The 17,262-nt window shown below is 47.3% G+C and overlaps 1 protein-coding gene across 1 annotated transcript in view; it reads left to right on the top strand.

Moving 5' to 3' along the window:
* Positions 1 to 1,013: 1,013 nt before the first annotated feature.
* The window catches only part of slc16a13 (solute carrier family 16 member 13), a gene marked incomplete at its 3' end in the record, with an annotated part of 30,733 nt that continues 14,484 nt past the window's right edge, over positions 1,014 to 17,262 (top strand). Inside the window, 5 exon segments of the mRNA XM_084312127.1 lie at positions 1,014 to 1,066; positions 6,097 to 6,152; positions 8,886 to 9,122; positions 9,922 to 10,065; positions 14,147 to 14,403. Coding sequence (XP_084168253.1) covers positions 8,888 to 9,122; positions 9,922 to 10,065; positions 14,147 to 14,403 — 636 coding nt within the window. The 5' untranslated portion in view covers positions 1,014 to 1,066; positions 6,097 to 6,152; positions 8,886 to 8,887.

Below are 17,262 nucleotides of genomic sequence, written 5' to 3'. Positions count from 1 at the left end.
CATTCCTTTACAGCTTTGGGTAGGGCGTTCCACATTGATGTGGCATAATTGCGAAACGTGTTTAGTCCCTTGTTTGAGCCGAATCTGGGTTTAACATGATTTGTGGAGCTCCCTCTGGTGTTGTGATCGTGGTATTCACTGACCTTTGGGAAGTATTTTGACATGTACATGGGTACCTTGGTCGTGTATAGTGTATCTTGTAGACCAGGCCCATTGCAAGTTGCTGTACTCTGTCGTCTACTCTAAGCCATCCTAGGTTGTCAAAGTGGGCAGGGGTGAGGTGGGTTCTAGGAGTAAGGTCAAGCAGTAGTCTGACTAGTTTGTTTTAAGATGTTTGTAATTTTGTTTTTAGCGCCTTTGAGGTGCTTTGGTACCATGAGGTGCAAGCATAGTCGTAGTACCCCTGAATGAGTGCTCCTGCCAGAGTCTTCAGGGTATTCTTGTTTACCAGAGAGGAGATCCGGTACAAGAATCGAGTTCGTTGGTTGACTTTTTTTATTACATTGGATGCCATTTTGTCACAGGAGAGATTAGCCTCTAGGATGGAACCCAGGTAGGTAATTTCATCTTTCCTTGTGACAATATTGTCACCCACTGTAACTGAGAAGCCGTCAGTCTTGCTGAGTTTGTTATTTGAACCGAAGAGAATGGACTCTGTTTTGCCCATGTGTAATGATAGTTTGTTATCAGCGAGCCATATGCCTACAGTGTTTATTATTAATTAACGTCATAAACCAACTACCAGATGTATTTTGCACCAGGGAACTTGAAGGTTCCTGCCGCTTGAGCTCGCGGCAAAAGGGGGCGGGCTAGCGGCGTGGGGTCGTGGCCAATCAGAGAAAAGCTGAACACAAGTTGGTTGCCTTTAATATTCACGCGCCCCGAAGCCCCGCCCAGACGTTGGGCTTGCGGCTCTGCAGATATACCCTACTCGGTGAGTGGCCATTCAACACAAGCTCCTCGTGAAACGGTTTAGGCTGCGGACTGTTCACAACCAAGACCGGACGTATTTTGCTTTCATTAAATATTGTCTGGTTTATATGCTATAGCTACCAAATGCTTTCAGGTGACGTTACAACAGATATTAATGTGCATTAGGCTAAACGCTTAAAAGCTCTCGTTAACGATTATTGGATGTGGCAATGCGCAATAACAAAATGGTTTACTATTGGTCAATAAAAGTGATTGTAATGTGCATTCCACGAGTTAAGTGTCTGTTTACCCATTTTAGATGCCATAGTGTCGATTGCTGTTATAATTATAGGCTACAGTACACGAGAATGGGTATATGAATCTATTGTAGGCTAGCGAATCTAATTATTCTATTAATAACAACCTGCCAAAAACAGTGTGAGAAACGTAGTCTAATGCCTATAGCCATGAATGTAATTGAGTCTATCAATCTCATAACTGTCCTTTGCTTATGAATTTATGAATTCAGCCATGTAACTAACTAACATCATCAATTTATATTAGATGGAGTTTGAGTCAACAAACACGGGAGGGGGGTACCTGTCCAAGTGGACGCTTCTGCGCATGCGTATCAACTTAATTAGCAGCAGCAGCAGATGATTGACGGCGCGGTGGTCGAATGGCTGCAGATACCGAGAGCAAACAAATAGCTCGTTATAAGACTGTCGTTCAGATTATACTTTTTGTATGAAAAGGAATTGTAAAAGGATCAGCTCGCCGGACTCTTATTATAGCTATTTGTTGGTGTACTTGCTATTTTGTTTTATCAACGGTAGGAGGGTGTGTGTGTGTGTGTGTGTGTGTGTGTGTGTGTGTGCGCCGCGTGTTAGAGAGATTATCTCAGTTAGACTTGAATAACACCTTCTATTAGGCCTCGATGTATTTGTTTTGTAATGTGTGTATTTTTATACCATTGAGCAGTTGTAGCCTATACTATCAATGTAAAGCAGACTAAACTTACTATTTCTATACTAGTTAAGTGTAAACCAGGCTACATTTTTACTATTCCTATACTAAACCAGGCTACATTTGTTATATTCCTATACTAGTTAATAAGTGTAAAGCAGGCTGCATTTGTACTATTCCTATACTAGTTCAGTGTAAAGCAGGCTACATTTGTACTATTCCTATACTAAACCAGGCTACATTTGTACTATTCCTATACTAGTTAAGTGTAAAGCAGGCTAAATCCTTACTATTCCTATACTAGTTCAGTGTAAAGCAAGCTGCATTTGTACTATACTAGTTATAGCAACACGCCAACATCATGGGAAGTGCGCTTACCGTCTTCTCCAGAGTCAGGCAAGAAGATTGATACACATTTCCTCTCTGTGCGTTCAGTAGAAGGCTATTTAATTGAAAGCTAGCCTAGCTTAGCACAAATGAATGGGACTGGATACGGACCACTGATTGATTGATTGATTGATTGAAAAGTTTATTAACAGATTGCAGAATGGGTACAGTACAGTACAGCTCAATACATACAATTGTTAAGGGGATGCAGACCAGAGAAAGACTTTCGTCTTGTTTACATCAGGGTCCCCCATTTTCAATTCATCATAACATATATGACATACATGACATACAGATAGACAGTACTGCTACATCTATACATTTATGACATATCAGATTTGCAAATACAGTACTGTTTGTGATACAATAGTGTCCAGAAAAAGAGTGTATATACATTTGGCGTAGAAACTGTACATTGGAGGAGGTTGGGTGGGTGGGGTTGGGTGGGTTGGGTGAGGGCTGTACATTGGAGGTGGGGGGGGGGGGTTGGGTAGGGGACACACACACATTTTACACTGTACATTGGAATATTGACAAAGCCTTACTTGGTCATTTACTGTACAACTAGGTTAGGACATTTGTAGGGGCCAGTTTCGAATTGCAGTCTCCCGTAGGTGTTCTTTGAGAGTGGTTTTGAAAGTGGGTAGAGATTCACATTCCTTTACAGCTTTGGGTAGGGCGTTCCACATTGATGTGGCATAATTGCGAAACGTGTTTAGTCCCTTGTTTGAGCCGAATCTGGGTTTTACATGATTTGTGGAGCTCCCTCTGGTGTTGTGATCGTGGTATTCACTGACCTTTGGGAAGTATTTTGACATGTACATGGGTACCTTGGTCGTGTAGTGTATCTTGTAGACCAGGCCCATTGCAAGTTGCTGTACTCTGTCGTCTACTCTAAGCCATCCTAGGTTGTCAAAGTGGGCAGGGGTGAGGTGGGTTCTAGGAGTAAGGTCAAGCAGTAGTCTGACCAGCTTGTTTTGAGATGTTTGTAATTTGTTTTTTAGTGCCTTTGAGGTGCTTTGGTACCATGAGCCTGGTGCAAGCATAGTCGTAGTACCCTTGAATGAGTGCTCCTGCTAGAGTCTTCAGGGTATTCTTGTTTACCAGAGAGGAGATCCGGTACAAGAATCGCGTTCGTTGGTTGACTTTTTTTATTACATTGGATGCCATTTTGTCACAGGAAAGATTAGCCTCTAGGATGGAACCCAGGTAGGTAATTTCATCTTTCCTTGTGACAATATTGTCACCCACTGTAACAGAGAAGCCGTCGGTCTTGCTGAGTTTGTTATTTGAACCGAAGAGAATGGACTCTGTTTTGCCCATGTGTAATGATAGTTTGTTGTCGGCGAGCCATATGCAGATTTTGCCTAGTTCCGAGCTGAGGGTTTTTTCAACCTGTAACTTGTTCTTGTCAGAGACCAGCAGGGCTGAGTCGTCCGCAAACAGGAACAAGTTTGGCCTAGCTGTTGGCCAAAAACACCTCTCCCAGAGTTTTAATCTGGGCTTGTGGTCTGTATCCGCTCCCCTTAATTTCATTGCGGTGTGGCCGTGAAAGCCATGTTGTACTTTGGCTCCAGTGTGTTCAGTAAAATCGTTCAGAGTTTTGTGGCCTGCTTTGAGCACTTGCAGTTTCCTCACCGGTAGTGACTGGATCTTTTTGTCGTGATGACGTTGTAAATGCAGCCTTGTGTTGGTCGGTGGTGTTACCAGTGTGCTGTACCATCGCTCTCTTGTGGTATTTTGCAAATTGTGTTTGTTTTTGTTACCTTTTCGCCATTGTCTTTTCGTTAAACTGAAAAACCAAAATGCTAAGCACACTGATAAACTGAGAGACAAACGTATATCCTGAACATTTCAAGTATTAGAAGAATCATATCAGACATTTTAAATGCCACAATATCTCTTTTGAAAAGATCCTGACATCCCCCATGTTTCCCACACGTGAACACCGCTTGAGAAATGAGTGCTGGAGGTCGGGGGTCATGGGTGTTGTGACATCAGCGCCGGTTGATCACCAACCGACCCTGCTGGAGATGCAGGGACAAAACAAATGGGTCAAAGTAACATGAAACTTTCAATCACAGCTGTCCAGTGTGGTGGATGGAGCTCTTTTAGATCACATTCTGTAAATGTCTGGCTCTCTTTTAGAGGGCATAATTATTGAGAACCTAGTGAAGAAACCTTAATTTAGCACTTGTACGGGCTACGTTACATTTCATTTCACATTCAAGTCATTTAGCCGATGCAACAAGTCGGCAGGAAGGGTGCAACTCTGGCGGCTAAGGGTAAGTAACATTGTTCATAGTAGTATAGTTATATTGGCATAGTAGGTAGGAATATATAAATAAGTAGGTCAAATCAAATTAACCTTCTTACGGTCCTCTATCATGCACTCTTCCTACTATACTAATTATGTCCTTACAACTATGCACTCAACACTGCAGCACCCAAGTTTCAGCACTGTTTGATGAACATTATTACTCGGCTGATAGAGTTGTACCCTTCCTGCTGACCTGTCGTACAGAACTTGTAAGTGGCTTTGGATAAAAGCGTAGCAGCTAAATGACAATGTAAATGTAATATATATGCAAGGTAGATTCCTTAGTAGCGGCGTGCATACTAGTAAGAGACTGTACGAAGATATTGATTTGAAGACGTGTGTTTTTAGTCGACGGTGGAAACCAGCCCCGACTCGTGGGGAGTTCGTTCCGAGAATAACCTGCTTCTTCTCTTGAAGCACAGAGCTCTTGGGTGTTCTAGAGTCTAGACTATGGGGACATTATTTACACGCATGCTGCCGGCTCCTCTACACTTCGCTGTCTAGACTCTGTAACATCTCTACGTCTTGTTGTGTCCAACTCGCTGTCTCGTACACATCACTGTGATTCGGTTTCTTGGCCTTCATTAAGTCAAAGGAGACGGCAGCATCGTTACAAAGCCATACATGGGTCAAACGGCCTGTAGGCCTATATGTGTGTAATCTCCCCCATCACTCACCACCAGCTGTTCTAATGTTTGCTCCACTTATGGCTGCTCTACCAGCTACTCAGGATTTGTACCCTGGTTGAGCAGCTTTCTCCTATTCTGCACCCTGGTCATGGAATGTCTCCCTGAGTTCAATGCTCTGGTTAAAAAAACGGTGTAACTGAAGCTACAATTGCTATTTGTAAACAGGATTTTCTATTCCTGTATGCATCTGTTGTCCCTTGTCTGTTTTTAACATGCTCTAGAGTCTTATGTTTAGTTATAATGTTTTGTCATTTTGGGCGGCTGGGTAGCGCAGTGGACTAAGCGCTCGCCTACCACCGCAGACTATGGGATCGAATCCACCTGTCGGCGGTACCTCCGGCTTGGTCAGTTGTCCCTACTAACACAATTGGCAGTGCTAGCGGGTGAGAAGCCGGTGGGCTGCGTGTCCTGGTCGTTGTAAACAGGTCGCTCGGGGCGCCTGTTCAGCAGGGAGGGAATCTGGGGGAAATGGCGTGAACCTCCGCACTCGTTACGTTCCCCCAGTGAAACTCCTTGCTGTCAGGTGAAAAGAAGCGGCTGGCGACTCCACATGTATCGGGAGGAGGCATGTGGTAGTTCTACACCCTCCCCAGGCAGACAGTGGGGCAATGCGCGCAACGACGACCAGGAAGGGAATTGGCATAACGACTCAAATTGGGATGGGTGAAAAATACAGAAAGCCCAAAAAGAAATGGAATAAAAAAATAATAATGTTTTGTCATTTTGTAACCGCGTGCTATCTTGGCCAGGTTGTCCCTCGAAAAAGAGATGGTTAACTTAATAAATAAAAATGCATTTGTGTTTTCCCTCTTTGTCCTGCAGCTTTCAAAAGGCAGGATTGTGGTGTTTGGGACCATTCTGTGCCTCTCCTCTTCCAGGTAGGAAGGATGCTGTTCCACCGTGCTTCCACACACACACACACACACACACACACACACACACACACGCACACATACTGTGAAGATACATTTTATTAATTTTTTTGTATTATTTTTTATATCGATACTTGGCGTCACTGTATCAATCAATCAATCAATCAAAACTGTCTCAATATAATATTGGAACGCAATATATCAAAATATCAGTTATTGCTGTATCGTTTCTTCCCCCACTCCTAACATACGTATACATACTGGAGCAACCCTGTATAACATTGTGAACTATGTGGCCGGCTGTCATGCTCACAACACGTGTCCTACCTGCTTGCCGAGTTGGTTCCAGTCACAGTCTGCTAGGAGCTACAGTAACAAACCAGTTTAGCCTAAAGACTATTACTCTTCAGGGCTGCAACTAACAAACCATTTCAATAATCGATTCATCCGTCGATTATTACTTAAATTAATCGGATAAAAAGAAAAAAAATTATTGTACAAAACAAATTTCAAACAACATGCAAATCGGCTATAAAACAAAAAGCAAACATAAATGTATGCTATACATCAAGAGTGCAATTTCTTTTATATATTCATATATTTATATTTTTTTATACATATATTTTACTTTTCAAAAACCTGTTTGAGTCTTCAGTTTGAAAGGAGCTGAATGGTTTAAATAATAATGAATAAAAACATAAAACACAAACTAAGTGTTGACGGGCTTTGCTATACATCAAATGGCTTCAACATGACGCCATGGAGGTGCATCGTAACATAGACTCAACTAATCCATTATAAAAACAGCGTGGATTGGCTGACTACTCGGATAAGGTGTCTATAGAGGGATACAATATTCACCTGAAACTGTGTCAGGATAGCGATTGACTTCCACTTGCAAAGAAACGCGAAAACACTGGCTTTTAAGCTTTAGCGGGTCACGGTTTAGACAAAAATAATATTGGATTGAAAATATGGAAATCCAATCATCATAAGCTCTATAGCGTCATTACTGTGGATTTGCTGTCATAGATCAAAGGACCCCGTTTCTGTCCTCCGCATGCCAAATGACAGGCCTAGTTCTGGTGGCATCTGCACGGGCGCACGGTGTGGAGGCTCGTCTACGTGGAGCTCTGTACAGCGGTCTGCGATGGCTTCCGCGCACTAGCCCCAAATCACATGGCTATATCAAAGGAGAAGAAGACGAAGAAGTCTTTATTTGTAGCACACATTGCTACTTTGTCATGCAGCGAACAAACACACACATGTGAGATGGGCGACACACATGGGAACATACACACACGCATGCATTTTCTTGGGTCGCCCATTAAATTCCTCTCTGCGCTTGACCCATCCCGTCACCGGGAGCAGACGAGGGCTGCAGCATGGGCCGACGTGTCCAGGGACCAATCCAAGAAGTTGGCGAATCATGTTTTTCCATTGGGTTTATCTCTCTTTCTGGAGGGGAAACCCTTGCGAGCACGGGGGAGAACATGCAAACTCCACACAGAAAGGCCCGGGAGATACCCCACCTGGCAACTTGGCCCCCAAACGGGAATCGAACCCAGGAGCTTCTTAGTGTGAGGCGACAGTGTTACCACTACACCACTAAAAGAGCTCCTTCAGGTGCCACGCAGGCTTCCACCTGGTCACTGAAGGGGTAGAAAACCTAGAAAGTGGGCGGCTGGGTAGCGTAGAGGTCTAAGCATCGAGAGTGTGTGTGAAATTGAGAAAGAGACGACATTCAACTAAACTAAAAACCCATGACATCGGAAATGCATTTAATCACCAGGACACCCAACACTGATTGATTGAAAACTTTATTAACAGATTGCAGAATGGGTACAATACAGTACAGCTCAATACACACAATTGTTAAGGGGATGCAGACCAGAGAAAGACTTTCGTCTTGTTTACATCAGGGTCCCCCATTTTCAATTCATCATAACATATATGACATACAGATACAGTACTGCTACATCTATACATTTATGACATACCAGATTTACAAATACAGTACTGTTTGTGATACAAAAAGAGTCTAAAAAAGAGAGTATATACATTTGACGTAGAAACTGTACATTGGAGGAGGTTGGGTAGGTGGGGTGGGAAACTGTACATTGGAGGAGGTGGGTGGGTGGGGGGGGGGTTGGGTAGACAGGGTGGGGGAAACTGTACAAGCAAAACTGTACATTGGAATATCGACGAAACCATACTTGGTCCCAAGAAGAGGGTCTTGTGTATTATTGGGTTAGGACTAGGGATGTCCGATATCGGCAGTAAAATGTGATATCGGTAAATATCGGTATCGGTTAAAAAAAAAAAAAGAAACTAACAATATTTGTTATATATATATCCAGTGAAATTATTAGTTACCTGAAATTATTAAGTTTTTTGGGGGGGGGGGGAAACCCTGCATATATCGGTATCGGAAATTAAGAGTTGGACAATATCGGAATATCGGTATCGGTAAAAAAGCCAATATCGAGCATCCCTAGTTAGGACATTTACTGTACATTTACAGGGGCCAGTTTCGAATTGCTAACCTCTCTCTTATTACTGACTTCTTTCTTTCTTTCTCTCTCTCACACTCTTTCTGTCTCTCTCTCTCCTGTATCTCCTGTCTCTTTCTTTCTCTCACACTCTTTCTCTGTCTGTCTCTCACTCTTTCTCTCTCTCTCTCTCCTGTCTCTCTCTCTCTCCTCTCTCTCTCTCTCCTCTCTCTCTCTCCCTCTCTAGCTATGACCAAACCCAAGGCAGAGGCCCGGGGTGCGGCGGCGGAGGTGGAGAGCTCTGACCCAGACGGAGGCTGGGACTGGGTGGTGGTGGGGGCTCTGTTCGTGTGCTCGGCCCTGGTGTTTGGACTGATCCGCAGCCTGGGGGTTTTCTTTGTGGAGTTTGTCCACTACTTTGACCAGAGTGCTCAGGCCATCTCCTGGATTACCTCTATAGGAGTGGCCACCCAGCAGCTCTTCAGTGAGTTGTGTGTGTGTGTGTGTGTGTGTGTGTGTGTGTGTGTGTGTGTGTGTGTGTGTGTGTGTGTGTGTGTGTGTGTGTGTGTGTGTGTGTGTGTGTGTGTGTGTGTGTGTGTGTGTGTGTGTGTGTGTGTGTGTGTGTGTGTGTGTGTGTGTGTGTGTGTGTGTGTGTGTGTGTGTGTGTGTGTGTGTGTGTGTGTGTGTGTGTGTGTGTGTGTGTGTGTGTGTGTGTGTGTGTGTGTGTGTGTGTGTGTGTGTGTGGGGTGCTGGGAGGTGTCTTGGTTTGTGTGGTGTCTTGGTTTGTGTGGGGGGGGGTCTTAGTGTGTGGGGGTGGGGTGGGGGGGGTCTTAGTGTGTGTCTTGGTGTGATGGGGGTGTCTCTCTGTGTGGGGGGGGGATGGGGGGTGTCTTAGTGTGCGTTTGTGTGTGTGGTGTGTGTGTGTGTGGGATGGGGGGAGGGGGGGGGGGGGTCTTTGTGTGTGTGTGGGGGGTGCTGGGAGGTGTCTTGGTTTGTGTGGTGTCTTGGTTTGTGTGGGGGGGGGGTCTTAGTGTGTGGGGGTGGGGTGGGGGGGGTCTTAGTGTGTGTCTTGGTGTGATGGGGGTGTCTCTCTGTGTGGGGGGGGGATGGGGGGTGTCTTAGTGTGCGTTTGTGTGTGTGGTGTGTGTGTGTGTGGGATGGGGGGAGGGGGGGGGGGGGTCTTTGTGTGTGTGTTCAAATGTTTTGTGTATTATTTAGCTTGATAAAGGAGGCCCATTGTGTGCACATGACCAAAAAAACAAACGTGTGTGTGTGTTATCCAGGTCCGCTGGCCACAGCGCTGTGTAATGCGTATGGCGCCAGGCCGGTGGTGATGACAGGGGGCCTGCTCTCTGGGCTGGGCCTCATCCTGGCCTCCCAGGCCACCTGCGTCACACACCTGTACCTCACCATGGGGGCCGTCTCAGGTAAACACACCTGTACCTCACCATGGGGGCCGTCTCAGGTAAACACACCTGTACCTCACCATGGGGGCCGTCTCAGGTAAACACACCTGTACCTCACCATGGGGGCCGTCTCAGGTAAACACACCTGTACCTCACCATGGGGGCCGTCTCAGGTAAACACACCTGTACCTCACCATGGGGGCCGTCTCAGGTAAACACGTCAATCCAATCCACTTTATTTATATGGCACATTTAAAACAACAAAGTTGACCAAAGTGCTGTACAAGTCCACAAACATAGGATAAAACATAAAAATTTAATAAAAGCACACAATAAGACAGTACAATGTGTCACATAAAAAAGGCCAGTCTCTCAAAAACGGTTTAAAAAACAAAAGCCAGAGCAAATAAGTGTGTTTTGAGGCGTGATTTAAACACCTGCAGAGTGGGGACCTGCCTAACATGCAGTGGCAGCTCATTCCAGAGCTTTGGGGCTGCCACTTCAAAAGCACGGTCCCCCCTAAGCTTCAGCCTGGAGTTTGGAACGGCCAAGAGGAGCTGGTCAGAGGACCTGAGGGACCTTGGAGGAACATAGGGTTCCAGCAGGTCTGAGAGGTAACCCGGTGCCAAGCCGTTCAAACATTTAAAAACAAACAGTAAAACCTTAAAATCAATCCTAAAACGCACAGGAAGCCAGTGGAGGGCAGCCAGCACAGGGGAAATGTGCTCCCGCTTTCGCATTCCCATCAGCAGACGGGCAGCAGCGTTTTGCACCAACTGCAAACGAGAGAGGGAGGCCTGACTGACGCCCACGTACAGGGCATTACAGTAATCAAGGCGACGGGTCATAAAAGCATGGATAACCGTTTCAAAAACGGAACAGGATAAAAAAGGTTTGACCTTGGACAGCCTCCTAAGTTGGAAAAAGCTCCTTCCCACCACAGTATTGATCTGCTTGTCCAACTTTAGGTCACAATCAAACTTCACCCCTAGGTTGGTGACTGTTGGCTTCACAAAAAGCCCAAGAGGGCCCAAGTCACCAGGAGGAGGCACATGACCATTGCTGGGACCAAACACCATGACCTCTGTTTTACTGTCATTGAGACAAAGACAGTTTGATGCCAGCCATGACTTAACATCGTCAAGGCATGCTAATAGTGGTTTTACCGGGTTGCTAGTGTTTCTTTTTAATGGCATGTAAATCTGGCTGTCATCTGCGTAGCAGTGAAAGGAGACGCCATGTTTTCGAAGTATAGGCCCTAAGGGGAGCAGGTACAACAGAAATCAAATTGGCCCGAGAATTGAGTCTTGGGGAACCCCGCCCAGGCTAACACAAAAACTTCTCTCAGACAAATATGATCTAAAAAAAACTCCAGGGCTTGGCCTTTAATGCCAACCCAGTGCTCCAAACGGGAGAGCAGAATACTGTGATCCACTGTGTCGAAGGCAGCAGTGAGATCTAAAAGTACGAGGATAAGGGAGTCACCAGAGTCGGTGGCCAGAAGGATATCATTAAAAACTCTTAAAAGTGCAGTCTCTGTACTGTGCAGTGCTCTAAAACCAGATTGTAAGACCTCCAGAATGCCATGTGTGTCAAGGAAAGACATTAATTGGACAAGTAAAAACAAATCCAAATTTTTGGATAAAAACTGGAGTTTGGAGATGGGCCTGAAATTAGAGAGGACAGAGAGGTTGCACCACGGCATGTTTAAAATGTACAGGTATATCACCTGCAATTCTTAGGACATTTGGTCCTATGACCCTGCTGACCTCTTTGATAAGGTGAGGGGGGAGGATGTCTAGGGGGGAGCCTGAGGGCTTCATATGGGTAATAATTTCCTCTAGCTGAGCAAGGGACACGGGCTCAAACTGGCTAAACGTGGCAGGGCAGGTGGCAGTAGTAGTAGAATGGTCACATGTAGGGGTGGACGTGCTAGCTCTAATGTTGGCAACTTTGTCAATAAAAAACTGAATAAAAAGCTCACATGTTTCAGTGGAAGCTTCAAGACAAACAGGCTGGGGGACATCAAGAATATGATTAATCGTTTTAAAAAGAACACAAGGCTTGTGGCAGTTGTTTAAAATGATATCAGAAAAATGCTTTGTTTTTTCAGCCTTAACAGTTTGCTGATATCTACACCAGCTGTCCCTCAGAATGTCGAAAGACACCTGCAGCTTGTCCTTTTTCCACTGTCGTTCAGTTAACACACACAGGGCTAGCTGAGCTAGTTACAGTAGCGCTAGTAAAAGCGGACGCGAAAAGTACAGCAGTGGAAGGGTTAAACATACGGCATCGGCGGGCCGGTGCAGATGGTTTGTCAATACAGCATGGGAGAGCTACATCAAATAAAACAGGCATGTGGTCAGAGAAAAAAGCATCACAGACTTCAATATTAGAAACGGGTAGACCATATGATAGGACAAGATCAAGTGTGTGCCCGTGTTCTTGTGTGGGACCAGACACAGACTGCACAAGATCGAATGAGTCAATACACAACACACCTGTACCTCACCATGGGGGCCGTCTCAGGTAAACACACCTGTACCTCACCATGGGGGCCGTCTCAGGTAAACACACCTGTACCTCACCATGGGGGCCGTCTCAGGTAAACACGTCACACACCTGTACCTCACCATGGGGGCCGTCTCAGGTAAACACCTGTACCTTACCATGGGGGCCGTCTCAGGTAAACACACCTGTACCTTACCATGGGGGCCGTCTCAGGTAAACGCATCGCACACCTGTACCTCACCATAAAGCATGGGAGGTGTCGCCCCCCCCCCCCCCCCCCCCTCATCTACTACAGTTTGGGGTTCTTCGTGCTTAAGTAAAGGTTAGGAAGGTTTAAAACACAGTCTCATTAAAGCCATTACATTGGCTCTGATCAGAAGGCAGGCAACAGGTTCCTAATTGGTCAATAGGACAATAATTGGTCTTGTCGCGCATGAGCAAACATTCTGTAGTTCAAGGCTATTATGAAGACCGTACCTCCCAGGCGATTATCTCATCTTATTACATGGCGTTTTCACATTCGCCGAAATGCTTGCTTGTGATTGGTCAATAGCGCGCGTCAGAGGTCAGTTATCAGACAATAATGACCGCTGTGGGACAATAATGACCGCTGTGCGCAGCTGTTCGCAATCAAGCCCACAATAATGACCGCTGTGCGCAGCTGTTCGCAATCAAGCCCACTGACATCAGTGCAAACTGCCGGCTGCCGGGGAAGCTGCTGGGGGGCGGAGCGACGAGCACTCAGCGGAGCCAGAACCAGTGTTACTGTTGCGAGTCGATGTAAAATGAATTAGGTATATTGTTAGTAAGTTAGCCATGTAATAAGCGGGATAATGTATAGCTATACTCGATCATTGTCGCAAAATAATTGACCTTCACTGACGTTTAAAACACCTCGCCGAGGCGGCTCGGTATTTTAAACTCTGTCGGTCAATTATTTTGCGACAATGACCTCGTATCCCTTACTTACATTTAGTCATTTAGCTGACACTTTTATCCAAAACGTTCTGTACGACAAGTCGGCAAGAAGGTTACAACTTTGGCAGCTAAGTAACAATGTTCATCAAACGGTGTTGAAACTTGGGCGCTGCAGTGTCGAGTGCGTAGTAGTAGAGACATATTAGTATAGTAGGTAGTAATATAGACAAGGACGATTATTTTGTGGAAAAGTGCATGATAGACTCATGTATTGTTCGGTGGGGGGGGGTAGCAGCATACGATCTCAACAGCCCTTTCCCTCCCCTCCCTCTCTTCCCTCTCTCTCTCTTCCCTCTCCTCTCTCTCTTCCCTCCCCTCCCTCTCTCTTCCCTCTCCTCCACCTCCCCCCTCCCTTTCTCTTCCTCTCCTCCCTCTCTCTTCCCTCCCTCTCTCTTCCCTCTCCTCCCTCTCCTCCACCTCCCTCCCCTCCCTCTCTTCTCTTCCCTCCCTCTCTCTTCCCTCTCATCCACCTCCCCCCTCCCTTCCTCTTCCTGTCCTCCCTCTCCTCCACCTCCCTCCCTTCCCTCTCTCTTCCCTCTCTTCTCTTCCCTCTCTTCCCTCTCCTCCCTCTCTCTTCCCGCTCCTCCACCTCCCTCTATTCCCTCTCCTTCAGGCCTGGGCTGGGCGCTGGTCTTCACCCCCATGGTGGCCTCGGTCATGCAGTGCTTCACTCGCCGGCGCTCGCTGGCCATGGCGCTGGGCTTCACGGGCATCGGCCTCTCCTCCTTCGCCTTCTCGCCCCTCTTCCAGCTGCTGGTGGAGGAGTACGCCTGGCGCGGGGCCCTGTTGATCCTGGGCGCCATGAGCCTCAACATCGTGGCCTGCGGGGCCCTCGTTCGTCCCCGGGGACGCCGCAAGGTCCTGGCCCAGGTGAGGCGGGTCGCTAGGCTTAATGCTGTGATCCCATTGGCCGCCGCAAAGGTCCTGGCCCAGGTGAGGCGGGTCACTAGGCTTAATGCTGTGATCCCATTGGACGCATTTTTATTTTTTTTAACACGCCCGCAAATTTTTTCTATGGTTTTCAGTGGTTTTGTCACGACAGGCACGCATCTCCTCCGAACTAAACTGGGGCAAGACAGTGGCTCAGGAGGTAGAACAGTCGTAATCGGAAGGTTCCCAGTTCGATTCCCGCTCCTCTCAGGCAACGTGTCGAAGTGTCTTTGAGCAAGACACTTAACCCCTAATTGCTCCTGTTGAGCAGGTTGGCACCTTGCATGGTCGCCTCCAACGTCAAGTGTGTGAGTGAACGGGTGAATGTGAGGAACAAATTGTAAAGCACTTTGGATAAAAGCTGCTATATAAATGCACCATTTACCATAACTATGAGCACACAGACCTTCCCTCTAGTCTTTGTTAGTCATGAGCATACAGACCTTCCCTAGTGTATATATTAAGTTTAATAATATACTGTGCATTGTCACTAATCTTTTTAATGTATTGGAGCCAATGCTGATTTTTGCACCGGAATGTGCAAACATATGCATGTATGCAAACGTGTGTGTGTTTGGTAATGGTTATACAACCATTGTTTAGACATAATTCATCTGATTCCACCCATTATGACATCGAGCCTCTTACTTACAAGACCCATTTCCTGCAACAATGAACTTGAACAATGAAAGTACATCCTGTAACCATTCAAATGTGAATTTGGTTTGGAAAAGGTCAGGCAGTGTCTGAGCACAGTGTGCGGATGTCTGGAGCGTCGACTACAGCGTCCGCTACAATCCAGATGCTCTCTTTTTTTCTTTATTAGTCAGTTATATACTCGTACTGGCCAATCGCGTCTCGCTCTTCGCCATTGAGATATACCTCATCTCCAGTACCTACTGTACTTCATTAACGAAACAAAGCACCCATGCATTCGACCAGGCCCCGCCCCAGCGTACCCCTATAAGGCGCCAGGCATGGTCACACTCGCCCTTCCTCTTCTTTCGTTTTCCATCATGGACGTGCTTTGCATCCCATGTAACTAGTGTGATGAAATGCAGAGAGAAATTGAACAATGTTGGGTTTTCGCCAGAGATTTGCCAGCCCCTGGAATCTTCTCGGCATGTTCCAACGGCACGTCGGGTCTGTCCTGGGGTTTCCTCGTCTTTTGACAGCAGATCGAGGGACGTCGCGCGATGTTTAGCTATTGGGCTAACTCGCGCTCAGGTAGGCTCTGTGCCATCAGGCATTGCTGCTGGTGTTAGTAATACTGCTGGTTGTCCTTTGAGACAACCGAGTTGCGTATTGGCGCAAGGGGCAGGATATCTGGGTAAACGTGACTCTGAGTTGGACGTTTTCCCGGCGCTGCTAATGCTAATGCTGGGTCACTGTTCTACTGTTTCCCGCTGTGGGATGTCACCGCTTTTCCCTCCTCTTAACCGGTTCATTGATGAAGGTCAGTCGGTAGCTAATGTGGTTTTTTTTGCTGAGACCTATTTACCCTTTTTACGGGTAAATGGGCTGACGACGGGGCGCAAGGCAGGTGTGCCTTGGCTTGAGAGCCAGGTAGCATCGATCCTTTGCCCTGGCGGGGTTGAACGGTGTCCCACCCGGAAGCCGACGCTTGAGAGCAAGTCGGCCCGGCAGGTGGCAGTATGGACTGATGATGTTTATACTGCCATAGGATGGAATTTAGCTGCGGCCAGTGTCGTGGCTCAGCTGATTGTTTTTCTGTCCAGCGGCCATGTTTCCCCCGCCTGAGGTACCCTGGGCTATACGTCAACAGGGGGATCGGCTACATTGGATGAGCACGGCCTGAGAAACTGTCGCCGTCCTGCTGTGTGCAGCCCGCTCTCTGATCACTCCCTCCCCCAACACGAGCGGAAAAGGGGCTCTGATTTGTTTCCTTTGGCTGCCGGCCGCGGGTCTTCATTGAAGCGCATGTGGCCCCACGTTTCGCTTCTCATGGGGACAGGGGCTGACACCCAGTTGATGGCTGAGTCTGTCCGTGAGAATGTTGTGCTGTCACGTGGCTCCCTCGCCACACGTTCTGCGTTTGGGGGGCCTGGTGTTACGTCTGTCACCTTTTTTAAAGGTCAGCAGGGGGACTCGAGGCCTCTTCGGAAGAATGCTCAGCGCAGGTTTCCCCGACCTCGCCTTCGCCAGGCCGGGTGTCACGTTAGTGCCTCCCACTCCGGAGAGCCCAGTAGTGGTCTGGCAGGCGCGCGTGATTTGGGTGGTAGTAATATCACTGCAGGGCTACGGTGTGTAGGAACCCATGGGGTCCTCACACCTTGCATGTCCAGCTGCAGAACAGCCCCTCAGCGGTCCATGCTGGGGGGGTGTTCAGTGGGGGAGCTCTTGTCACCTGGTATGATGTCAGCTTCTCCCGTATCAAACCGGCCCTTTCTGTCGGGGTCCCCCCTTGGGTGCGATTGCCTCGTGGGTTGTATCAGGGACCGATGTCCCGACTCCACGAAACGCCCTGCCCGCACGGTTAGCGGGTCCAGAGTTGGCTACGCACAGCGGGTGGGACCGGGCTGCCTATCTACAGTTCCTTGCGGGCCAGCGCCAAATGGCGGCGGGTGCGCTTTGGGAGTATCATCACATATGGCTACAGCAGTGCCATATGTCGAAGTGGATGGAGATAACGTTGAGGCGGGGGCTTGTCTTGCAATTCGCACAACCCCACCCTCCGTTTTCAGGTTTGGTGCAGACCCTGTTGTCAGGGTCGGCAGCAGTGACAGCTCTGGCCGACGAGATCCAATCTCTGTTGGCGAAGCAAGCCGTAGTCGTGGT

The sequence above is a fragment of the Notolepis coatsorum genome (assembly GCF_963971535.1).
Source record: "Notolepis coatsorum genome assembly, chromosome: 4".
Classification (NCBI taxonomy): domain Eukaryota; kingdom Metazoa; phylum Chordata; class Actinopteri; order Aulopiformes; family Paralepididae; genus Notolepis; species Notolepis coatsorum.
This window is presented reverse-complemented; position numbering and strand designations above follow the sequence as displayed.